Source organism: Echiichthys vipera (assembly GCF_963691815.1).
Source record: "Echiichthys vipera genome assembly, chromosome: 4".
NCBI classification, from domain to species: Eukaryota; Metazoa; Chordata; class Actinopteri; order Perciformes; family Trachinidae; genus Echiichthys; species Echiichthys vipera.
The window spans coordinates 9,997,536-10,023,670 of NC_139829.1; the positions used below are offsets into that span (position 1 = coordinate 9,997,536).

Here is a 26,135-nt window from a genome sequence, read left to right on the forward strand (position 1 = left end):
TTGTAATAATAGATGTTTAATAAACCCAGCAGAGCTAAAAGTGCAATTTTTCCATTATTTGAAATGTAATAAAATAGAATTACAAGTAGCTTAAAATGGAAATACCACAAATGAAGCACAAGTAGCACAAAATTGCACTCAGGATTTGTATAAATACTTTATAGTTACTTTATACAACTAGAGAAAGCAAGCAGCAGTGTCTAAGTAAAGAAACCATTTCCATTTGCGGTGCAGCAGTTAACACTGTTAACACAGTAGTCTTCCAGTTTCATGCACTGTAGCAAAGCCACTATTAGCCTTTGAAACATTACAGTTGCATGTAGTGTTTAGTCACTGTGGTGCCAATACTGAGGATCATAGAGGTATGAGCAAGTTAGAAAATAGAGTCTTCATATCCATGATAATATTTTGCATCCATAGCTCGGCAGCACGTAATGATCTATGTAACATTAGACTCTGCTTGAATGACTCATACACCCTCTTTGACTTGTGTTAAATCAACACTGTAAACAAACTCTCAAGTGAAGGAAATATCCTCCCAAACTAATGAAACTTCTATTTCCTTCTGTTACTTTTCAGAAACATCCCTGGGGACACACATATACTCACTAACACACACACACACACACACACAAACACACACACACACACGCACGCACGCACGCACGCACAGACACACACACACACACACACACACACACAAACCGACACACACACATACACAGGCACCATGCAGGAGTCAGAGCCCACAGTGTGCCAGCTGCAGCCCAACATCATCTCAGTGCGTCTTTTCAAGAGGAAGATTGGTGGTCTGGGCTTTCTGGTGAAGCAGAGGGTGTCCAAGCCCCCTGTCATCGTGTCTGACCTCATCCGTGGAGGTGCGGCAGAGGAGTGTGGCCTGGTGCAGGTGGGCGACATTGTACTGGCTGTTAACAACAAGCCGCTGGTGGACCTGTCCTACGAACGGGCCCTGGAGACGCTGAAAAACGTGTCACCCGAGAGCCATGCCGTGCTGATCCTCCGTGGGCCTGAGGGATTCACCACCCACCTGGAGACCACCCTGTCTGGAGATGGCCGTCAACGCACAGTGAGGGTCACACGTCCCGCCTTCCCACCCTCAAAGTCCTACGAGCACTGCTCCCCTCTCAGCCCATTCAGCCCTGGGCAGCAGCAGCAGCAGGTCAACAAGGAGCCACAGCTTAGGGCCATCGAGAACCTGTCCTCTCCTTCTATCACCCAGTCCCTCCTGCAGAGGGGTAGTGTGCAGGCCCAGGACCCCCTGCTGATGAGGGACGGGAGCCGTGGAGCTCTCCTGTGCAACGGGATGGAGGAGAATAATGAGCTGCTGAAGGAGATCGAACCAGTGCTACGCCTCATCAAAAACAGCAAAAAGGAGATCAATGGAGAAGGCCAGAGGAACGCGGGGAGAAGAGATGCAGAGATTCAAGTGGCCTGGTAATTTATGATGAGATACTACATTATTGATCCCTCAGTTAAAGTGTCCTTCTGCTTTGTTGGAGTTAGAGCCCATGTACATTAAGAATCACAATTAAATCAGGGACTCGTCAAAAAGATGGTTATTAGCTGACAAAAGAGCCTACACCTGGCCCTCTAATGGAAAGGAAGTTTCCCCATTTTGCCACCCTACAGTCCCTAAACTACCTGACCCAGCTGTGTTACATTAGTAGCTACAGACAGACTCTCATTTACCTCATATGACTCAGTGTACAGAGCCAAGAAATTACTGTCTGCACACTGGTCTCTACAAAACCTCAATTAACAAACAATATAGCTTTCCAGGTTCATTCATCTTTTATAAAACTTCCTATCTTAGATCAGGTTTTAGTTTATTTTCGCTAAATTTTTGGGCTGAGATTCATTTCTTATTTCTCGGAAAATGATTAGCATGTATCAGAATATTATTGCAATTGGCCTCAATCTGATATGACAGTTCACATACAAAGATGTTCATTAGTATTGATGTCAATTCCCATATCAATGTGACATAGCGGACCCCGATAGCCTTATGTGACACAAAGATTGTCTTAAACGTAATATTAGACAATTCCCAAACTTACAAACAGTCCCTCCTGGTTATGGAGGTCAGCAGTGTTTCAGCGAGCAAGTCGTTGTGAAACGTATGTAAAATGTATATTCGACATGTCTGCTTTTTAACAATGAATGAGGAAGACCGACAAATATTGCACTTATGACTGATTTTTAGTTTGTTTTAAGTGTTCACTCTGGACCAGCTTTTGAAAAGGCTTTGCAGTTTGAGCCAATAATCCTTGCCTGAGTCTATCTTTAATGGTCTGCACAGTGAACTATTGATATTGGCATCTCAGTTACCTGCTGGTGCACTCCCAGAATGATTTTAAATCAAACTGAGGCTACAGTCTGACAAAGACACGCACATTCTCCCCTCTTTCATAAAGACACTTTGAGTAATTCATGCACAAGAAACAAACTCGAAGGTTGAAGGATAAAGTCTTGCTAGAAATGGCTTTTCTTAATGAGGTTGAAGCCTATACAATTTAAAAACATGTTGACATTTGGTCAGCACCAGGAAGGAGCTCACTTAATTTTATCCTCTGTTATTGCTTTGGAAAAAGACTTTCTAGTTCTTAGTAAAAGCTTATGAAAAGGTTATTGTGAAAGGAAAAAGCCAGTAAAGTCTTTTTTTTATCTGGGTACATCTATGAAATAAAATCTCTCAAATTACCTCTTGATGATTGGAATCGAATGGCACATTATAAATGATTACTTCTTTTCAAAGCAGTAGCATCAGAGCTAATGACAAATGACACATGCAACTTCCCTCGCAGTTTCTGCATGTCTGAACTCCACCTCTGAATTGCGGGGATAAATATGCTCATGCACATTGCGGCAATAAAGAGATACAGTGTGACAGGGAGTGTGAAAGGGAGAAGGGATGCCTGTGAGGATTTACAATTAGCATGATGGGCACGAGCTCATGAAAAAGACGGGAGAGGGGGGTGAGTGTGAAAGACAGTAGACGGCGATATGTGTGGGTGTTTTCGTTTGGAGGAACACAAACTTGAAATCACACTGCAATGAGTTTGCCCTGTTTATTCATGTCTTGTGTGGTTTGCACAGTGATCTCCCCTCCCCCTTCTCGTTGATTCTCTTAGGATCATATTGTTACAGCTCAGAGTGAGACCTCTGGCCCTTCATATCCCATGCTTTTTTCCCTCTTTAGGGGTTGAGTGGCAGATGTTTGCATAGTGATGTTTATTCCTATGTTCAAAGAAAGACAGAAATCCAGTCGGTTATCTTGATTTGTTTGTGCAGCCATATATCTGTTTAACTGACCAAATGAAACCTAATAAACCAGCCAAACAAGTGACTGTATAAATGTTTTAATTTCATGGATGAACAAGGAAAATGTAGGCAGGAAAGTGCTGTAGTAACATTTTTTTCCCATTCGTTCCCCAAAATAAACGAAACAATCAAAGTGTGGCTAAAATGATTGGAATCACAGATGCAATGTCAATACACTTTTGGCAATTACCTTTTAAGTGCCTGTCTCCTGTTTGCTCACAAGGGTTTTTGTAGTTTTGTAGCGTACACCCACTTCTTCTTAGAATTAAGTTGGAGCAGAACTCTGATCAATTTCTTAGGCTTACCTACATGAAGGAGCAAGTTGTCCTACTGCAGCAACCCAACAGGGACAAACAAGAAACAGGAGAGCCTGAGAGATGCCAGTCGAGCTTTGTCATACACTCCCACGAAGGCCTGAATAGAGAAAACACCTGCGTGGGCTTGCAGACCCTTCAGAAATTGTGCAGGGATTCCTGATTTAATGGCATTTTGAAGACCGTACAAATCCATGGTTTATTTATTTGTAAAGATGGAAGAAGCGAGCATGTGTCTGAATGAAAGATCTATTTTGCACCACATGTGAACACACACACCTGACGTAAAATTATGTCTGACCTCCAGGGACCATGGCGTGGGAAATGGCACGTCTCCCCAGCTGGCGTCAGATAACAACAGAATGCTGGAAAACATGCCGATGGTGCTCCACAACGCTGATACTGACAAGGTAAGATGAATCAAATGTTCAACCCTTGAAATTAATTTGAGAAGAAGAGATCATGTGTAAGCATAAGTTTTTGCAACTCTGCTCTCTTAGATCAATAACCTGAAGGTCCTTATGTGTGTGTGTGTGTGTGTGTGTGTGTGTGGTGTGTGTGTGTGTGTGTGTGTGTGTGTGTGTGTGTGTGTGTGTGTGTGTGTGTGTGTGTGCGTGTGTGTGTGTGTGTGTGTGCAGGCATGTGTTTGCAAGTGTATCTCTGCAGATGTATAATGCATGTGCGTCCATGGCTGCCTTCGCCTCTGGCGTTTTAGCCTTTTAGAATAATCCACACTATTGCCACTTTTCAATGCTTTCAGAAACCGAACTGAGCATGCACACATCTGTGTTGCTTCTTTGCACGTATAGTAAAGCCTTTGCTTAAGATCCTATCACCTAGGCATTAGATCCTTCCGGCGGGGAAAGCTGGTGCAGCATTAAATCCAGCTTATGCCTTCCACACGGAAGGGTCTGGTCACAGGTCTGAGTGTCTGTGTCAGGGATAGTGTCATAATCTGCGTTATCCACCCACTTGTGACATTGCTCGAGCCCCCATCAATGGAGCCGGATGGGGTGAAATCACTCCAGGAGTCCTAATGAATGTGTGTAGCTGCCGATCCGTTTTTCTCCATCATATGTGACCCCTGTAGAAATGATCCAGCCCCTTACACCTGCAGAGAAGAGACTGTTAATGTGCACACTTATTTGTGGGAGAGTGTTGGAAAGAGAGAGGGGAGGGCTGTGTGGGTGATGCATTCTTGATGGCTGATGGAGAGTATATGTATGATGTAAGAATTTTTTTCCTGGTGGTGTTTGCTCAGAAAGTGTGTTTGGGAAGGTGTAGTGACTGACTCATGCAGCAAAAGGTTTCCCTGCGGGCGTTTTGTTTTTAATTTGATAGTCTCAATTCGGACACTAAATGATTTCAGAAAATTGAAGTCAAATTTAAAAAAATACACAGATCGCAAGTGACATGTCGATGGCCTGCAAATTAGCTTTCCATGTCCATGTGTGTCCAGCTTGTGCTTCTGCTCCTGCATATTTTAATGTTTATTAAGGGAAGGTGGCAGAGTGTTCTATCAAATTACACCAGCTAGTAGGCTGGCAGAGGGCAGAGAGATTATGCCTCTGTTTTTTGTTTTTTTTAACGTGAACGTGTTAAGTTAATTGGTGACTTTGAATTGCCCGTAGGTGTGAATGGTTGTCTGTCTCTGTTCGTCTCTATGTGCCCTGCGATAGACTGGCGTCCTGTCAAGGGTGGACCCCGCCTCACGCCCAATGTCAGCTGGGATCGGCTACACCCCCCCGCGACCCCGACAGGGACAAGCGGTTGAAGATGAATGAATGAATGAATGGCATGGCTTTATTACCACTGCATAAGGTGGCAGTTATCAAACCATAAATGTACATGACTAAACAGTATTTATTTAACGAATAGCATTTATTTCCATGTCACAGGCTGTCAGTCTTACTTTCTTCTTTTTCACTTCTCCCCTCTACCCCCAATCTGGCACTCATCATTTCCATTTCCCATCAGAAATTTGAATTGATGGGTGAAGGAGGAACTTTTACTGCATAAGTGCATTTACCAGAAAGACTTTGGTCATTATGCTCCGTTATGAAATTATCTTCATCAGATTAGCGTCAATTATCTTCGTTTCTAGCTCTGTGGACGCTCACTTCTGTTACATCCACACCTTATTCTTGACATTGAGGGCTGGTGATTGACGCATGATGGGATTTACTGTGTGTGGGGTGGAGTATTTCTTTGAGGACTTACTTTGTGCATTAGCAGGTCCAAATGCAGGTTTTTATAAAAAACCATTATCTGTTTAATGCCGTCCCACTATAAGAAATATTAAGACTCATATAACTTTCTTTAATAGTTTAAAATTATTTGGTAATAAAAACAATATAGATGTGACTTATAACGAAGTTGCAAGTTATAGTTTATAACTAGTCAAGAACATTCATAAGACACTAGAACTTATACGTAATTATAAGTCATATCTATAATGTTTTATGACAAATAAAGGATTATGTGTGTTTATGAGTTTAGTTATGAAGTATTATGAATGCATTATAATTCATAATTCAAGCACTATAAATGTGGTCTTCATAGAACCGTTACTGATTATTTTCAACCAGTGTGTTATCTTGTAACTGCTAAGCCATGCTAGTGTTGCTATGCCTGAAATCTTTCTATTTTTGTACGTCACATATGGTAGCAGATTTAAACTTAAAAAACAAACAAAAAAAACCCAACAATGGGTCCATTAGCTCAGAAAGAGGTAGACAGCCTCAACATTTTTCAAAAGCCAAATATTGCCACTTCAGTGTGTGGAGAAATCTGACGCTGATGTGCAAAGCTTGACTGACTTGATGTTCCTAGCAGTGTTAGCAAAGCTATGATTGGACAATCTCTGGTAAGGGGAGGGTTTAGCAAAAGGTACATTTTGGCACATAAGCCTGCCCCTGTATCCCTCCTGACCTATTTCTGACTTGCCAAAATGTTTACTTAGTAGTCAACAGCTGACCACCCTCTCAAGTATTTCTCTTTCAGGTGCAAAGGATGTTTATCATACCACAGTAACTGACATAAAAAAATGTACTGAAATGCACATGTATAAATAAAGAAAAAAAAGGTAAACTGACATTTACAGGTTGTTCGGATAAACCGGCTTCTCTGAATCCTGCATGTGGCATTAATGGAAAAATGACTTAAATGTAAATGCCAGAGCTATAGCTTCCGGTCAGCGAGCGACAAACATATTCAAAAACACAACTACTCTGCTGTTTCTGTCAACAAGCTTAATAATTCTCTGCATCTGATTTTCAGAGAGCTCTTTACGGTACAATGATCTTTCTTCCTGTCCACAACCTCAGTGATAACAATGTGTCATATCTGAGCCAAACAGTGGGGGTTACTGCTGTTGGAGCATGAACACACAGGAACTAAGCTCTTTACTCTCAGTGTGTGCAAAATCAAATTCACTTCAATCCACCTCATTCCTCTCTGCTGTTTGAGATGATGCGAGATGACAATGAGACTGAACTGGCATGACTGTTGGTATTCCTCTCTCTGGTGAGCACGATTATTGAGGCACTGTTGTTCAGGAGATGATCCACTGTGCAATTAGCAATGCGGTGGGAGATGATGATAGAGGTTTCAAGGTGTGGCATTGATTTCTCAGATTTTTGACAATCATTCTGCGCCTTTCTCTAGGAATGCATTCTTTGGGCTAAAATTGCAGCCATTCATAAGTCAATCGCTACAGTATTGGAAAACCCAGTGAGCCAAGAGTTATCTTGCCCGCAACCTGCTGTTAAATGTTGATTGCCTTTATCCTGGAGTGGAAGATAAAGCAGAAATGGAGAGGGGAGACAATGTAAGTAGTTTTTGTACATACAGTATGTCTGTGCTAGAAAGACTTAAAGCACAATGATAAACTTATTTTCTTTGAAAAGGGATAGCTGGCAGTCCACATAAAAAGCCTCTCTCTAAAAGATCTATTAAAGTTCCTTCGGATATAACCATCTTAAAATTGACAATCAATGTATATTTCTAAAAAACGTACCACCGTTGCAAAATACCATTTCCAGGTCCAAACGCTCCGTTGAACAAAACAGACAACAAACTACCGAACATGTGAAAAATTCTTCAGTGAGACAGCTCGTCATTGATAGAAAAGCGTTAAAATCACAATTCCATTGTATTTTTTTATTACTTAAATCTTTTGAAACAACAGGGAATACAGTATGGCAGCATTTTAGAAATACGAGGCTTGGGCAGGCTTGGGCCCGGAAATCTTATTTTGAAAGGCCGTTACGTCACGACATATTGTTCGAGACAAGATATGTAGTTTACTAAGCGGTTTCACACAAAAAAAACTGGTACAACTTTCTTGACTTGCAAAATTATCTTTTAAATAATTCACAGCACAATTTAAATACAAATAAATTCAAATTCAAATAATTTGTCTCACCCCATTTGTTACCATAAATATTCTTTTCTGAAATGAGGTCCCATGGGGTCCATCTGAAGGGGAGGGACTTTGCCTCTCCCAGTCATGAAAAACTTAACCACCTTGCACAAAAAGTGTCTAAGAGGTCAGTACCTATTAGAGAGGCACAGCGCAAATGCATGAAGTAATGACTCATGTGTCAATGTCTGTGTGCTCTTTCCAGCCCCCGGCCCAGGGCAGAACCTCTCCCACTAAGACGCTGCAGAACGGCAGCCCATCCAAATGCCCCCGCTTCATCAAGATCAAGAACTGGGAGACTGGCACCATCTACAGCGACACACTTCACCACAGCTCCAGCAAGGTAAGGCGCAGGGAAATCAACCTAATTAATGGTCGGATAAAGCCATATCTGCTGCAACATTTACAGTTGTCGCTGAGGCAACCATCCTGAGAGATTTTTTCATGTCTGGATTTAAGTCACCCTATAATAGCCAGGATTTCCATGCCAGTGGTGATATGATAAAGGCTGTGAGGCGCTCTTGTTACTTCATGCCCTGACAGCCTTCACTAAGAAGGAAACTGGCACCAGGTGACCAGAAAAATAGAAACTCCTGTATGATGAAATTGTAATGCAATTCAATACAACAGGCCTATGAAAAGAACTTTATTTAAAATCCTGTTGAGTGTAAATTTCTGAAAAATGAAAACAGGATAACAACATCACTTACTTTTTTGAAGTACATCTCAAACTTTTCACTTGAAATTGCTTGTTTTGTCCAACCAATAGTCCATCCTTACCATCACATAAGATAACGAAAGGCAACAAATCCTCACATTCATTTGTTTAAATGTTGTCAAAAAGTATTCGTTTATAATAATCATTTATCAAAATTTCAGCTCCAGTTGATTAGAGTCTGTGGTACATTTTTGAGGCTGCACTTGACATTGAAAGGTGTTTCAAATGTTTATCAATTGAATATGTTATAAAGAGGAGCAAAAATATTTGATTATTTGATGAGGAAATAGAATTTGTAAACTTGTTGAAGTATAAAAAGTGTAAACATGATACCACATTAGAATAGGTGCAACATAGTCACAGGTTAACATGATTTCCCATTAGACAAATGCATGATAAGCAGAAGTCCTGTGTGTCAGCCTTTGTGTAAAATCACAGACATTCTGTTATGTCATACAACTAACACAGGTAACAGATATGATATACAGTATGTTGCTTTAATTATATCTTGTTGAACATCAAATACAGTGTTGGTTGACTGTAAAGCATTTCGCCTTCAGACTGAACACATCATTTGCAAGTCAAGTAGATTGAAGAACAATATAGCACAGCGTGACGTGCCTTTTCTCTGATTCTCACTTACTATTCATACATTATAGAGAGCTCTTGCCTGAAATGTTGGTGATTAAGCTTGTTTCTATTTAGCTAGAAAGCGGGGGGCTTTGGGAAATCTGGGCAAAGATTATGAAATAGCAAATCCTTGACAAAAAATCAAATTAACCAAAGTTGTAACAATTTTCCTGAGGAGAACATTAATGTCTGCATTACATTTCATAGCAATCCATTTAATAGTTATTGAAACATAGTATCACTCAAAACCATAAATGTTACCCACACAAGTCCTCCAAATGAAATGACAAAGTGGCCGATGCTCTCCAAAGTGGAGTGTTGACACTGTTTAAAAATTAAGAAAAGTTTTAAGATGTTAAGGCTTGTTTAAGTTGAGTGAAGTCACAGTGGGAATGCAGCACTGGTTAAGGTTTGGGAGTTGTTGTGGGCAAGAAACCAATGTTGATTGTTGAAACAAAAAACAAACCGTCTACCATTTTATTAGCCCATCCAGGGCTGTCCATAATGGCCCGAGTGGCTGGGCCATTATGGACAGCCCTGGATGGGCTTGAGCGGACAGTCTCTACCCTCACGTTGGCTTCGAAAAGATAAATAAGGTGATTTCCCAAAACTTTGTTTGAGGGTAAAACTCCAAAGGGCTACATGCAAAGACTTTGCTTAGAAAAGGGTTCGATGTGATACATTTTTATCCCCATTCCTCTATCGACTGCTCTGTCCATCCATTTCCCCCCATTTTTATCATGCAGACAAAGTTTCCCTCTCTAGTTAGTAAGCTAGTCAACCAAGTGCAAGTTGAACCCCGGCTGTTTAAGCATTTACCCCCCAAAACACAGCAGCCATTCGTAAACACAAACAGCAGCCTAATTATTTCAGTGACTTATCGGACACAGGCTGTGCATCCCAATGAATGGCCTGTAATAGCATCTTCAGATTTATTATATATCACAGACGCTGCTGTATTCGAGGATGATCCGTCTTTTTAGAAAAGGACAGCTGGCTGGCATGAATGCCCAAAGCGGTATGATGAGCGGACGTGCTGAAGCACAAGTGATTCCTTTGTTTTATTTTTAACACTCCCTGCTCTACTCATCCATTTCCCCCTTTTACTCTGTCACCTCTTACTGTTCATGTTTTTCTGTCTTCACTTTGTTGTTCACTCTTTTTTTTCTTTGGATTCATCCTTTCAATTCTGTCTTTGCTTACATGAACATTTTCCCATATTCTGACTCAATTTCCTTTTTCATTTCATAGTGTGTTTGTCATCTTGTTCAACATATGTCTTTCTCTTTTTTTGTTCTTGTCGAGAGAGGGTTGGATATGTTGGAAGAGACACAGAGGGAAGTTTATTTTGGACATACTGCCGGTCCACGTCTGAGTGTTTGGACAGTGCAAGTGTGTGGTTTGGCGTAAGGAGCCAGTTTTAGCAGCGCTGGGGTCAGTGTCAAATTTCCTCTTCGCCTGCGCTATCGTTCCTGCCCTCCGCTCTTGCTCGCTCATTCGATTTCTCTCCAAGCTGGTGAAGGCATTTAAGCAAACCAAAGTGACAGCTGACTTCAACTCTAATCATATTAAACTGACCACACAAGGTTGCTCTCAGCTATGAGCAATTTTCTCTCTGCATCTGTCTGTTTTGTCTTGTTTTCTGTCATTCCTCCTCACTCTTTCTGTCTTTCGGTCTCCGCTTAATAGAAGGATACCGACCCATGACTCACTGACTTAGTCATTTATTAGCATCATACCATGCCTATATGAACAATATAATGAAGGAAATTGTAAAATAGTTATGTTATTATCCCTTGTATGCTTCAGAGTCCTGACCTTATTAGAAAAATTGACGTTTTATCTGAACCAAGAGAAACATATAATGATAACTAAACTTTCTGCGAGGATGAATATGATATATTGGCCTTACATATTGAAATACAGTATATTACAATACATTTGTTGGTAGTTTATTTCATATTGACACCTTTTTGTCCTTCATCCTCGAAAAGGTTGTGAAATAGATGTTTACCATAATCACTTATTTTACAAGAACGCCTAAGGTTCATTTATGTTTGACACCACCTTCTTCCAAAAGACAAAAGAGGTGTAGCCTAGTGATTACAGTCCACAGATAAAAAAGGGGCAAAAAAGTTTCTGGAAAATTGCATTGGAAATTTTTTTCTTCCGAATGAGTTTATTTGCTTTAAGTATAATTGAAGCATTTCCCAGGTCTATTTCATATCAAGCAGAGCCAGGACTTAGCCGGTTAATCTAAATGAATAGAGAGGGAAAGTAATGTGATAGCTTTGCCTACAGTAAATTAAGAGGAAACCATACCTCTCTCATCTTGCATTCAATAACATCACAAAGTTGGATGCAGAAACTGTCTCTTGCGAGGGAAAAGGAATCCTGAAACACATCGACTCTTAATGTTATTCTTGCTGGAAAGTACAATACACCTAGTCACCTGACTTCTTCAGTTGCATTTTAGCACTAAAGAAAATAATTCATCCTTGAAAAAACCTTCCTCATCTGTATAGAAATTTGTCTTTTCAGATGCCAATCTGCACTGAAAATGTATGCATCGGCTCTGTGATGATACCCAACCAGCACACCCGCAAACCAGACGAGGTCAGAACCCAAGAGGAGCTTCTTCCACTGGCCACTGACTTCTTAGACCAGTACTACACTTCCATCAAAAGGTAAGCAAAACCTGCAGAGTTGAGAGTTAGCGACTCTGTCACCACTCTTACACCATTCGCTGGTATTGGCTCTATCCGGACTCACCATTTCAAATTCATATATGTTTTTCTTTGCTTATTTGGGCACTTGTTTAAAAGGGCAGCTATCGGCCAATGTGGCAACAAAGCTTTCATCGCCTTTTCTACGATATTTTAATAGATGGTATGTCTACATCGAACCACAAGGGATCCTTACAGATCAGCGCGATTTACATTCACTACCTGTATGTTGTATTTGTTCTCTTGTTCTCTTGTGCCTGTGGACCTGTCCTGCCTACAGATATGGCTCCAAGGCCTATGTGGACAGGCTCGAGGAGGTCACCAAGGAGATTAAAGCTTCAGGAACGTACCAGCTGAAAGACACTGAGCTGATTTATGGAGCCAAGCACGCCTGGAGGAATGCTGCTAGATGTGTAGGGAGGATCCAGTGGTCCAAACTACAGGTAATATAAAGTCTTACATGCGCATCATTTTCAAGAGGAACTATCTACTAATGTCCAGTATGGTCATTATATGAGTTTTGGTTCACTCACTTGTTATACATACTGTATTTCTTTTATTTGTGTTTTGAAAACCCATATCCATGTTTGCTTTCCAGGTTTTTGATGCTAGAGACTGCACAACAGCTCATGGAATGTACAATTACATCTGTAACCACATCAAGTACGCCACCAACAAGGGCAACCTAAGGTAAAAACAAACAAACAAACAAACAAACAAACACTGCTCAACTATTTACCGAAGTCTTGTTTCTTTATGTTGTATCCTTTTGTTCAACTGTGGATGTGTCCCTTTGACTTCGCTGTTCCTCTCCCCATCTGTCACTCCATGTATCTCATCACCCCTCTCCATCTCCGACTACCCTGACTTGACCCACTGTCCCATCTGTCAGCGTGCGCTCTGTCTCTTAACGTTGTATCTGACACTGTCCGCTGCTTGTCTATCTGTCAGTGTCTCGGCACCAATCTTTGCCCTGCTGGTGAGGCGGCGGACCTTGCTAACAAGCAATCATTTGTCAGACCTGCACAGCGCTCGCTCATTTTCTGCCAAGTCCTAATCACGTGTGACACCTCATATTTACTTCTTGGATGATGGGTAGCTTCTGACTCATTACTACACTTAACCTGGCCTTTTGTAGGACAGCTCGGATACACATGTTGAAAAGAGCCAGCACCACATCCTCTCTCAGTCTGGCTCTCTTTAACATAAACAAACACAGACACATAAATAAAAGCATATGGTGCAATTGCAACATGTTGCAACTTTGGAATCATTTTGCTTATTCAAAATCACCTGTCAATATTACAAAATATAAATATACTTGAAGGAAGGGTCCTAAATTAAAAGTGGTGGATTTCACTGGGGAAATTATGTCATGTATACAGCGCAGTAAATATTTGTTGCAAGATCATTATGAAAACATGTTATTAGATTTCTCTTTTAAAAAGGCTGAATAATATAACCTCTACCACTACCACTTTTATGAAGGGTTTATGATTTATAACGGATGGCTTCATCAGTTGTTAACTAAGCCTTTAAAGGTGTAAAGTGATCATAAGTAATTAGTGATTAATAAGAAATGAATGAATTAATTAATTAGTGTACTTTGTTTTTCTCACTTTTAAATAAGTCATTACGTATGCAATTATAAATGTTAATAATCATAAATGAATTTTGATCCAGATTGTCTACGCCCCTTTTCTAGAAATACATGATCAATGATCTTAAAACCTAGTTACACATACAAGGTGTATAGCTGATCTACAAAGCATTAATTAAAAAAAATAATATAATATTATTATATTAGAGTCAGAATGTGATTAGGACTGTGTTAAAAGTGATACCATATTGCATGTCTTAATACACTATCAATCAAAAATATTTGAGGAATCAAGATGGTTCATATAACACACTTGCAGTCATGAGGAGTGACAGGTTGGAAAAATAGCGCTTTATTTATCCAAATATGAAGCAAACAGTTTACAAAATATGTAACAAGGTTACATAAACATTCCTGAGGTCATTAAAGTAGTGAACTAAACTGTACTTAATTCAGGCTATGAATAGTCTAAGGAAATAAACAGTCTCTAAAATCCCAGTCCCCCCATTGTGTGAGGACACTTGGTACATTCTGATTGGCACTTCCTGTATTTAAGAGCTCTGCTTTAGGCGCGGCATCTTTTGTTCCGGCCTGCTAAGATGTCCCTCCAGACAGGACAAAATAAAAATAAAACATTTTTGTTGGCATACAAAGTCTGAATGCACACACAGTTGGTTTTAATAGTTACACCAGTTTCCAAAGCCAAGTGAAGAGATTCTTTCTTCCACATGTAGGCTGCTAGCACGACTGGCCCAGATTCACACCAGCTGCTCTCACTCCTCTGTGACTTACATTATGACCAGCTTAGTAGTATTAACACTTTACCCGGTCATGGCATTAAATCACCACTGGGATGTAGAACGCACTAAGGCCAGCTAAGCTTTGGCCCTGTCATGATACCTTTGCCATGGCATAATTGCAAATGCCTTTAGGTGGATTACATGCACAATAGCATCCATCTGTTAGCAATCTTGTAGATTAATGTACTTAAATATTCATATACACAATCTAATGCCTTGTTACAAAGCCTTGTACTTTTTAAACAGTTACGCACATATACCAACATGCTTTTGATTTAAAATATTGCTGTGGCACAGTTCAGGTATCTAGTTGTATTAGTCTCTCATTTTTTGGTTATCTTTTTGTTTCTTTCTGCAGGTCGGCTATCACCATATTTCCTCAGAGGTTAGATGGCAAACATGACTTTCGTGTGTGGAACAGCCAGCTGATTCGTTATGCCGGCTACAAGCAGCCTGATGGACAGATCCTCGGAGACCCTGCTAATGTTGAATTTACTGAGGTACACAAAAAATACTATAATACTGTATAGTATAGTATGTAAACAGTGAGATTCCCATGTTTTTCTTGATTATAAGGCAGATTATTTTGCTATATAAATGCTGTGAAAGTATCAAAGTGCACAGTCCACAGACAAATGCACACAGCCCGTTTTCAGAAACTGTGTCTGTAACCAGCCGTCAGGACTTCTGCACAGTTGTCACGCCTCTTCTTCCACCATCCTGACTTTGTGCAAGACAAATCGTTACTCTTTTCTAATTGTCTTGACTGTGTGTGCTATAAATAAAGTTATAAAATGTCGCTAAAGTGCCTTTGCAGTCATTCCTTGGCTGAAGTGATGGTGCAGAGAACGCAGATGCGGAAGACCCAGAAAGACTGACCAATCAGAGCAGACTGGGCTATTTTGGGAAGGGGGGGGGGGGTTTAAAGAAACAGGCGTTAAAACTTACCTTTCTGGCATTTCGCGCAGCACTTAGTGAACATTTTAACATGAACAACTCCCTCCAAACTCTCTCAATTCCTACCATCTACCCTCTGCTTGACCTCTGATGCTCCCTCCTCCCCCGGCATGACACACACACACAAACACACACACACACACACACACACACACACACACACACACACACACACACACACACACACACACACACACACACACACACACACACACACACACACACACACACACACACACACACACACACACACACTACGGGTTATTACAATGTAAAGTTCACCACTAGTAAACAGTACTTCTTCCCAAGGATGGAAAAAGTCACAAGCATAGACAGATCGGTCTTATTTACACAGATTTCAGCTAACCAGCATTATCTATTAGCTGGAGACGTCCTCAGGGAATGTACTGAACTAGCTCTGGTTACTGTACGACCAGCAAAGTCAAACGCGTGGTTAGAACGGGGTTAATGACAACACTGTGGGTGATGTCACCGGTAGTGTAAATAAACCAGGCTGTGACAAATCAGTTTGTTTACACTGCCAGTAACGTGTGACACGCCTGGTTTGTTAACACTACCAGCTACGTTAGGGTTGACGCTACCGCTAACGCTAACACTAACACTAACACTAACGCTAACACTAATCTTTCTTGCACAAATAACATAGTATTACAGAACTATAGTGACTGATAACTGCTAGCATCTGGATGCTGCATTATCACCAAGCCCCCACCACAGCCACTCCCTGGTTGATCCAATAAGGAAGTGCAAAAAACTGCAGAACTTCTAGTGGCCACTTGGGTAGTTTGCACAATAAAGCTATTTCTCATTGACCCACATGTTAAGCAGGCCGTTTTCACAGCATAATTAAACCTATTTAAGGCCTGGTAAAAAAAAAAAAAAACTTCTATTCTGTATGTTTAGGTCATATCTCCATGACAACACTGGGGGGGTGAATTTTTTTGTACCAGGCTAGTTTTTATTTTATTGGAGGTTAAATTTGATGTTTAATTATGAGCGTGGCCTCTTGAGTGACAGCTAGCCTCTGGCCCTCACTTCTCCTCGGAGGTAAACATCAGCCAAATGGATGTATGTCCCTCCCCCAAACGTCCCGAATTCCCGTTGGCGAGTACAATTGGATCAAGTTGTGAGAACGGACCCCGACGGGTATTCTACGTCCATTTTTTATACAGTCTGTGGTTATCAGATGTAATGTTGCGTTCTATGATTAGGCAAACTAAAAGTACCTGTCCAGCAGAAACTCCCCGACCATCTCATCTCTTTTAGCTTCGGATGAAGCTGCAATAGCCTCCGCCATCGCTGGAAACCAGAGTCAATGTTGACTCGAGTCCGTTTTTTCTTTAGTGCAGCTTTTTGTGAAATAGTGGACGGATGACAATTATTGGTCAGACTTTTATCAGAATGATATGAGAATTGAATATTGATGAGTTTCAACACCTGGTGGATTTCTTTTACATTTTAGTGTGTCATATGCCACATGTGCATACGGAGCATTTTAAGATTACAAAAGAAAAGTGTAAAAATGCCCGAAAGGTAAGAATTGCTTTAAAGCATGTAAACATTTTCTAGTTATAACCCAAACTACAAGTATGACCTTGTTAATGAGCATCATATGTCCCCTTTAAGTCAATATAGCAAAACTTCTAACATGTTGCTTTTTTGCCACCAGATCTGCATGCAGCTTGGTTGGAAAGCTCCAAAGGGCCGTTTTGATGTCCTGCCCCTCCTGCTGCAAGCCCATGGAAATGACCCTGAGCTGTTTGAAATTCCTGAAGACCTCATCCTGGAGGTGCCGATCACTCACCCAAAGTGAGTTATACCTTCCATGCTCTTAAGCATGCAGACAATAGCCTAAACAGAATCTAGCATAACAAGAACACAGGGGGCTACACACAAAAATGACATCTACCCACTCACACATCTCTTAACAACACTTCTAAAACAATGGGGGATTATTTAGACAAGAAGGCTGATTGGGTTATTGTCACATTCCAACTGTGCTGAATGTTCCCAGTAAGCACAGCTAGCCATGCTTTATCTGTTGCTATGCCAGCTTTTGTGGTAACCATGGGGCTTGTTTGTGAGGTTTCAAGCTTCTTTCTATTTTTTATTCTTATGTGTTTACTTTTAAGAAGACTTGTCTTGCATTGATCGATACTATGCAAGAGCCATAATGCCCTTGAAGCATTAAGCTGTGTATAATACCCATAATCACAGCAAAGAATTGGGTATTACGGCCCCTGCCAGACTCCCCAAAATTGGCATCTCTTGCTCCATACCCTGCATCAACTGGCCCTCAGCTCTGACAGCAGCTTGGCACAGGCTGCCACCACCAACAGGGCCTCATCATTACATGAGATTATATCCATCTCTGCAAATAATACACTGAATCCCCCCAGAGGGTACAAGAAGTGAGTGGTGGCAGGTAGATTGAGGTCCTGTCTGCTCTGTCCAGCGCTAAAAAGCTGTTTCTTTGTGTTAATGTTGGTTTTGGCTGCACTTTGTTTTTTATAATGTGTGTCTCAGGAATAAATTTGTGCTCAAAATGACAGCCACAAATTTTATATTAAATTACTGTACATATTGAAAATGTTGGACGTTTACCTGACTTCAGTAGGGAGCATGGTGAAGTTGAAATCGCTGCCGTTCCCAGCCCGTCATTCCCCTGTTTGCTTTGCCCAGGTATGAGTGGTTCAAGGACCTGGACCTGAAGTGGTACGGCCTCCCAGCGGTTGCCAACATGTTGCTGGAGATTGGTGGTCTGGAGTTCACTGGCTGCCCCTTCAGTGGCTGGTACATGGGCACAGAGATCGGCGTGAGGGACTTCTGTGACAGCTCACGCTACAACATTCTGGAGGTAATTTGTTGTGCCAAATAATACAGTCATGCTCCATTGGGAAGGAGGGGGAAAGAATCAGAAGCACAGACTGACTGATGCCTTGTGCAGAGAGGAGCATGTGTTGTGTCATCAAATGATCCAATCAGAGTGCCATTCTTCCTCTAATTGAGCCCACTGAGGAAAAAGCTGATTAACAGCTTTTAAAGCCTCCTTGTGATTGTGTCACAAACACTCTTAACATAAATTATACATTGTTAATTTGACTATTATGCCAAAATATGTATTTGTTTATTTATCTGTTACACCAAGAGAAAAAAGGAGAGATGTAAAATACATAGCATATAATTAAGGTAATCAGATTGTCTATTATAATTGCATGTATTCTATTCAGTGACCAGAGTGGTTGAATTGTGAAGAACAGTCCAGGTGGATTTGTAAAGTATGAAAAAGAGCACTATCTGCTCGTGCACAAGATTTGCATGAATTATTTGGTGAATAATAAGAAAACATTTTCCTGGCCCTAACCACTGAGGAAAATCAAATCTGACTTCAGTGTGTTAAAAAATTGAAGGCATTGCACTTATTGCACTAATAATACACAAAAGTTACAGATGTTTAAGATCATGTATGACACATATATATATATATACCAACCAAGTGGTGGAGGTGTGAAACACACTTTCATATCAGAACTTTCTGCATCACGTAGGAGGTTGCTAACAGGATGGCCTTAGACACCAGGAAGACTTCCTCTCTTTGGAAAGACCAGGCACTTGTGGAGATCAACATTGCTGTTCTCTACAGCTTCCAGGTAGGTCAATTTTTTGTCCATTTAGCCAAACAGTGAATAAATATGTTTATCTCTAGTGCAGTCATGATATCCATTGTAAGCAGGCATACAATTATAAATATAATTGATTTTAAATACATCACATTTGTTTGTGATTACACCAACTTTGCTCTAGAAAACTGCCTTTTGCATCTTTAATGCTGTAACTATTGTAATTACTGAAGCATCAGAGGAAATGTATAGATGCATAAATTACTTTAACATTGGTTTTATTTTCTATTTTTAAGTCATGCAAAGTGACCATAGTAGACCATCACTCAGCCACAGAGTCCTTCATGAAGCACATGGAGAATGAGTACCGGGTGCGAGGCGGCTGCCCTGGAGACTGGGTGTGGATCGTGCCTCCCATGTCCGGAAGTATCACACCGGTCTTCCACCAAGAAATGCTCAACTACCGCCTCACACCTTCATTTGAGTACCAGGTGAGGGGGAGGTGACTGCACCGACATTAGCTTAAATAGACCGTAACTCAATTCATGTAATGTGTTTTTGGTAGAGGGCACCATCACAATTATAGACATGCACTCTTGTTTAAAACGTGGGTGGCTGCTCAGCTATTTTAAGGAAGTCATTAAGGTAAATTAAAGTTGGCAATCAATACCTGCAGTAAAAGTAGACCACGCACATTAAAGGGAATTGCGTAGGCTACAGCAGAATGTGAATTTCAGCTTCTTAATACCAAATGACTCCTTGAATACACTGAATATCACAAATGATGTCTCAGTATCGTGGAATAGAGTTTAACCTTGAATAAAGACAAACTCTGAGCTTTAATTCTTCTGTCCCATATGCAAAAGCCTGATCCCTGGAATACCCATGTGTGGAAAGGAGTCAATGGGACGCCCACAAAGAAAAGAGCCATTGGATTCAAGAAGCTTGCCAAGTGAGTGTGCAGTCACACAGAAATATTTGAAGTAAACAATGCTTGGTTAAAGGTTACATTGCAGCCTTAAATGTCAAAGATAATTTACCGCAGGATGTGTGTATGATAATTTGAGGCTAAACTAGTAATCGCTTTCCTGACGAAAGTTCGACACATGGGAAGGAAGCTGGTGTAATGTATTCAATCAACCCCTCAGGGAGTAATCAAAGCTTTGTCAGGGTTTTGTCTGTGTTTGCATGCACTCATGCACGCTCATGTTCTGCTATTAATATTGTTGCCTCAGGGATGTGACAAGTTATTTAATCACAATCCACTACCTTGACATAATGTCTGCCGCCTGCTGAAGTGAACCGTTACACTCTCAATAACAAATGTTTCATCAGTCCTAGCAGAGGATTAAAGGTTGCAAACTATGCCCTCATATCAACTGCATTTTGCCAAATCTATTTGTTTTTTTTCTGTGCATCTAATTGTAATTGTCTGTCTCTTCGCCTCTGCAGGGCTGTGAAGTTTTCAGCTAAGCTCATGGGCCAGGCCATGGCCAAGAGGGTGAAAGCCACTATACTGTTTGCCACTGAGACGGGCAAATCGCAAGATTATGCTAAAACTCTCTGTGAGATCTTCAAGCACGCTTTTGATGCAAAGGTGCGCTTCTCCCTGCCTTGCGTCATGTTATCTGAAGGTTGGACTCGAGCTGATTGTACAAATGTTTAACTGAAAAAGAAGGAATTCAAAAGACAAAGACATCCCCCCCCCCCCCCCCCCCACACACACACACACACACACTCTGTGGCTGACGATGCCAAGCAGATGCCATCTGAGCACTGGTGACGAGAGGGTAGAAGAAGAAAGTGTCTTTCATCACATTTTCTTCTCTCGTGCAGGAAAGTGCCGTGGGTCAGAGGCAAGATTTAACCACCGAAGCATTGAGCAGTGCAGTACTGTAGTTTAAGACAACATCCTGAAGCACCCCTGGCTGTGCAAATGTGTTTAGAAAAATGGAGAGAGAAAAAATGCTAAACATGCTGCTCTCTATCATACACTGTGTGCTCTTCCTCCAGGTCACATATTATGTTCCCTTCCTGTTTTCCCAGTGTGATCAATCATACAAGAAAAGATTTGTGCATGCAAGTGAGTGGATGTGTCACAGAGTGGGTGTCTGTAGATGGATGGCAGGGCAGATGTGAGTGCCCAGGGCAAATCTTTGTTCTTGGGGCGGACGCCTCTTTCCTCTTCATGCCTGTGTGTGTGGTTGTGTGTGTGTGTGTGTGTGTGTGTGTGTGTGTGTGTGTGTGTGTGTGTGTGTGTGTGTGTGTGGTGTGTGTGTGTGTGTGTGTGTGTGTGTGTGTGTGTGTGTGTGTGTGTGTGTGTGTGTGTGTGTGTGTGTGTGTGTGTGTGTGTGTGTGTGTGTGTGTGTGTGTGTGTGAAATACAAGTGAGTCCAGGGGCAGACAAACACATTCATGTTAAGTGTATGCATCATGGATGCTTGTTGTGTGGCAGAAGCATATTATCGTCTTGTTAGAGGCGAGGACAGAGTGGTCATTGCAACCTCCTCCTCTGCCGACGGCTGTGTGTTCAGCCTTAATTTACACGCTCAAGTCATCTGTCGTGTGGAGTGTGTGTCTAGTAGGGCGAGCTTAAGACTATACCATGAAAGTGGAGGCCATGATTTACTCTGCGTGATGCTATTTTTTTGTTTTACTTGCAGGTCATGTCAATGGATGAATATGATGTGGTGGACCTGGAGCATGAGACGCTTGTGTTAGTGGTGACCAGCACATTCGGCAATGGTGATCCACCCGAAAATGGAGAGGTATGTACAGTGTGTCATATATCAACAACTGCAGTTAATTAAGAATGGGACAGATGCACAGATTACTAACAGCCCTTCTTTGGTTACTGAAGAAATTTGGAGCTGCCCTAATGGAGATGCGCCACCCAACATCCAACACAGAAGATAGAAAGTGAGTTTATTCCTTCAACCTACCTCTGTTTGTATTCGCACATGTCAGTTTGCCATCTTTTTCCCTGAGTTATACATCCGTGTGTGTCACCTCTTTGCTTTCACCCCCTCTCCAGGAGCTACAAGGTCCGTTTCAATAGCGTGTCCTCCTACTCTGACACTCGCAAGTCCTCCAGCGACGAGCCAGAAGCCAGGATTACCTTTGAGAGCACCGGACCTCTCGCCAATGTTCGGTAAACCAAAATGTCATAAAATAAAACTCTGTGATCACTCTTGTCTAATAAATTCTGTTGTAATGTGCTGATTTGCAGGTTCAAAGAAGATTAAGGTAAAAATGTCCATGTCAAAAAAGTCAACATTTAGCTAGGACCTGCTTCACATTGAAATTATAGTCATTGACCTTTGAAATGCAACTGAAAAAATTGGCCTATTTGGCATAATTTTAATTTGTCTAACATTCACTGCGTAATTTTAATGTCTAACATTCACTGCATCATTTTAATGTCTAAATTCACTGTTCAGTTAATCCCAGTTTTAACCAAGACACACATGGGCACATACATTCTTGCACATCTATCTTTGTGAGGACATTATGTCTGATGCCATGACATTATGCATACCTGCATCCCTAGCCCCTTAGCCTAACCTAAACCAGATAATTCAGACATCCATCTTCAACCGCTTGTCCCTATCGGGGTCGCAGGGGGGGTCTAGAGCCGATCCCAGCTGACATCTGGCGTGAGACAGGGTATACCCTGGACAGGACCCCAGCCTATCGCAGGGAACATAGAGACAGACGACCATTCATACTCACACTCGAACCTATGGGGAATTTAGAGTCATCAATTAACCTAACACCTTCATGTTTTTGGACTGTGGGAGGAAGCCAGAGAACCCAGAGAAAACCCACGCAGACACGGGGAGAACATTCAAACTCCACACAGAAGGGCCCCAGCCTGGATTCGAACAAGCAACCCTCTTGCTGTGAGGCGACCACCATTACCGCCCTAATTCAGACATGAACCTTAAAAATAAGCCTTAATCCCCTAATAGTCCTCTGTATAAGTGAGGACCGGCCAAAATGTTCCCAATTTCCAAAATTGTTCTCAGTCTGCTGAGAAATTCTAACATTGGTGTTCACAAAGATAGCTGTGTAAGTACACACACACACACATGCACACACACACACACACACACGCACGCACACACACGCACACACACGCACACACACGCACACACACACACATATATATATACCTGACATAATGTTTAACAACAGAATCTCTCCATATTCTGTATGAAAGTTGACTTTTGTTTAGAACATTTCTTTGGAATGACAAATCTTATTACAGTGAACAGTTTGCTGACCTGTTCAAAAAGAGAGGACCACAAACATGTTTCCCGAACTTAAAAGTAAAGTGAGTTGACTGCTTCACTGCTCATCTGTTTCATATTTCCATCTAACCAAAAGCCAAACAGTTCAAGTATTCCTATATACGTGAGCTGTGCTGGTGCTTTTTGGGGGAGAAGAAATGGCAAGTTTCTAACTCGGTGGCAGTACTTTAATAATGTCTTTGTTTTTTTCTTTTCCTTTTTTCTAACAGTACTTGGCTTTCTATCAGTGTTAGGATTAACTAACTCCATTACATTTGAAAGTAACTAGTACTTTCACACATTCTTTTTAAAATGAAGTACAGTAACTAAATTACCGCTCGTAACCAAGGGGATCATACGGTAGCTGTGTGTATATGTTGTGTCCACATCTCTCTCAGACTAGTGGACCCATTAGCCTCCGTGTCTGGGCTGAGCTCATCCAACTACGCTTGCAAGCTACTGAAAGTGCAACAAAACCTTTGAAAGTAAAAAGCCAAAGATTTATCAATACATCTGTTCAACAAGCATAAACATTTCAGTCTGCAGTCGTTCATTCAACACTAGTATTTTAGAAAAGCGCAGTGTGCTACTCTGTAAATATGTATGAAGTTTAACTGTTTATCTTCATTTGCCACATACTGTATTATTTGGCAAATTCTTGTGAACAGCTGCTACTAATGCTAATCTGCTAATTAATATGCATGTCAATGACGTCATCGAACATTTTGTTGTCTTAAACTCTTCTGTTGCTGCTCTACAAACAACATTTGTTTTTTTGGTTTTTATTTTACAACTGTATGGGTGGGTGTATGGGTGTATGGGTTACCAAGAAGTCACTAATCACACTAATATATTACTTTTTGGTGGAGGTAATTGAGTACAAAAAACACAGTTTTATATCTCCGTCTCTTTCTCCATATGTGTGTGTGTGTGCTATTGTGTGTTTAGGTTCTCAGTGTTTGGCCTTGGCTCCAGGGCCTACCCACACTTCTGCGCCTTTGCCCACGCTGTGGACACGCTGTTTGAAGAGCTGGGGGGGGAGCGCATCCTACGCATGGGGGAAGGAGATGAGCTGTGTGGCCAAGAGGAGTCATTCAGAACCTGGGCCAAGAAGGTTTTTAAGGTCTGTTTCTTGAGCTAAGGCCCTTTGGGCTTGGTTAAGTTAATTTTGTCGATCAAAATGGTGCAGCGTGCTTAGAATAAGCACACACAGAGTTTTTGTCTTTAATCCATGATTGGCATGTTGGTTACTTATCAAGGCTTAGTTTCCATATTAATATGGTATTCTGTGCAACCACAACAACATAAATTAAAGCAGAAAGTCCTCTCATCCCTTTACAACAACTGTCAAGGTAACATTTTGAAGGTGTTTTGCCGTCCATGACCTTGAGTCAGTGCAGGCATGGCTGTAGTGCAAGAGATTATTTCCCGAATCCTTTGGTATTCCTGTGTTAGCGTGAAGGAGCACTTTAAAAAATTATCGTATTCATTCCCATGGTTGTGTTGTTATATGTCAAGGCTGCCTGTGACGTGTTCTGTGTTGGCGATGATGTTAACATCGAGAAGGCCAACAACTCCTTGATCAGCAACGACCGCAGCTGGAAGAAGAGCAAGTTCCGCTTGACGTACACAGCCGAGGCCCCGGCCATCACAGAAGGTAAATGATGATCTGAGTGGAGTGATGAACTGTTGATCATGTCTTGCATTATTACACAGAACTGTTATTAAGCCTACCTTAAATGATATAATGGGGTGAACAAATTAAAAGACACACCTGTAACACATCAAATATGCATATTTAACTGCTCCTTTAATAAAAGCAGATCATGTCTATAGCATAGACTGTATAAAAAATGGATGTAGCCTCTCAGTCAGGGTACCTTCTCTCAACTTGATCCAATCATACTCGCCATCTTGTCAGACTTTGACTTCGCCTCATTTCCTCCTACCAAAAAAGGGCACTGATTAGGAATTGAGGGGAGGGACATGCGTTCATCTGGCTGACTTATACCTCCGAGGAGAAGTGAGGGCCAGCGGCTAACTGTTACTCAAGAGGCTGCGCCCCTAATTATTCAGAAACTTTAACCTCCAATAAAATAAAAAATAGCCTGGTACAAAACAAATCATCCCCATCAGTGTTGTCATGGAGATATGACCTAAACATACAGACTAGAATGTTTTTTGTACCTGGCCATAAAGAGGGTTAATTATGCTGTGAAAACAGCCTGTTTAACATGGGGGTCAATGAGAAATTTCACTATTATGAAAACACTCTAGTGGACACTCGGAGAATAGACATTTTTGGCACTTCCGTATTGGATTAACCAGGAAGCTGCTGTGGTTGGGGCTTGTTCTATAGATAAAAACATGTTTTTAGACCAGTCTCTAAATAAATTAAATGCATGTGTATGTGATGTCATTTTGTTTCTGCCTGTCAACAGCATTGTACAGTATTCACAAGAAGAAGGTTTATGCAGCGAAGATGCTTGAATCTCAGAACTTGCAAACTCCCAAATCCAAGTAAGTTATGTACTGACACATAAAACCGAAAAAAAAAATCATCACACATTTGTCTGTTTTGGTACTCTTGTGAAATGAGTAATTGATCTAATGCACTCTTCATGTTTCTTGCGGTTTACTGTGACGTGTGAAATAAATGAAACAGACTGAAAATGGTGCAGCCTTGTTCCCCA

The 26,135-nt window shown here is 41.2% G+C and overlaps 1 protein-coding gene across 2 annotated transcripts in view; it reads left to right on the forward strand.

The window, feature by feature from the left end:
• Window positions 1-730: 730 nt before the first annotated feature.
• Window positions 731-26,135, forward strand: part of nos1 (nitric oxide synthase 1 (neuronal)) — a gene marked incomplete at both ends in the record, with an annotated part of 34,975 nt that continues 9,570 nt past the window's right edge. The window contains 19 exons of one of the 2 annotated variants that reach the window (XM_083911923.1): window positions 731-1,455; window positions 3,964-4,066; window positions 8,285-8,422; window positions 11,969-12,114; window positions 12,434-12,596; window positions 12,752-12,843; window positions 14,912-15,053; window positions 17,201-17,340; window positions 18,214-18,388; window positions 19,080-19,181; window positions 19,448-19,642; window positions 20,018-20,103; window positions 20,604-20,748; window positions 21,814-21,918; window positions 22,011-22,069; window positions 22,185-22,301; window positions 24,391-24,565; window positions 24,961-25,099; window positions 25,884-25,962. In XM_083911923.1, coding sequence (XP_083768049.1) covers window positions 731-1,455; window positions 3,964-4,066; window positions 8,285-8,422; window positions 11,969-12,114; window positions 12,434-12,596; window positions 12,752-12,843; window positions 14,912-15,053; window positions 17,201-17,340; window positions 18,214-18,388; window positions 19,080-19,181; window positions 19,448-19,642; window positions 20,018-20,103; window positions 20,604-20,748; window positions 21,814-21,918; window positions 22,011-22,069; window positions 22,185-22,301; window positions 24,391-24,565; window positions 24,961-25,099; window positions 25,884-25,962 — 3,026 coding nt within the window. The remainder of the gene's footprint in view (window positions 1,456-3,963; window positions 4,067-8,284; window positions 8,423-11,968; window positions 12,115-12,433; window positions 12,597-12,751; window positions 12,844-14,911; window positions 15,054-17,200; window positions 17,341-18,213; window positions 18,389-19,079; window positions 19,182-19,447; window positions 19,643-20,017; window positions 20,104-20,603; window positions 20,749-21,813; window positions 21,919-22,010; window positions 22,070-22,184; window positions 22,302-24,390; window positions 24,566-24,960; window positions 25,100-25,883; window positions 25,963-26,135) is intronic. The other variant, XM_083911924.1, reaches the window with a different exon arrangement.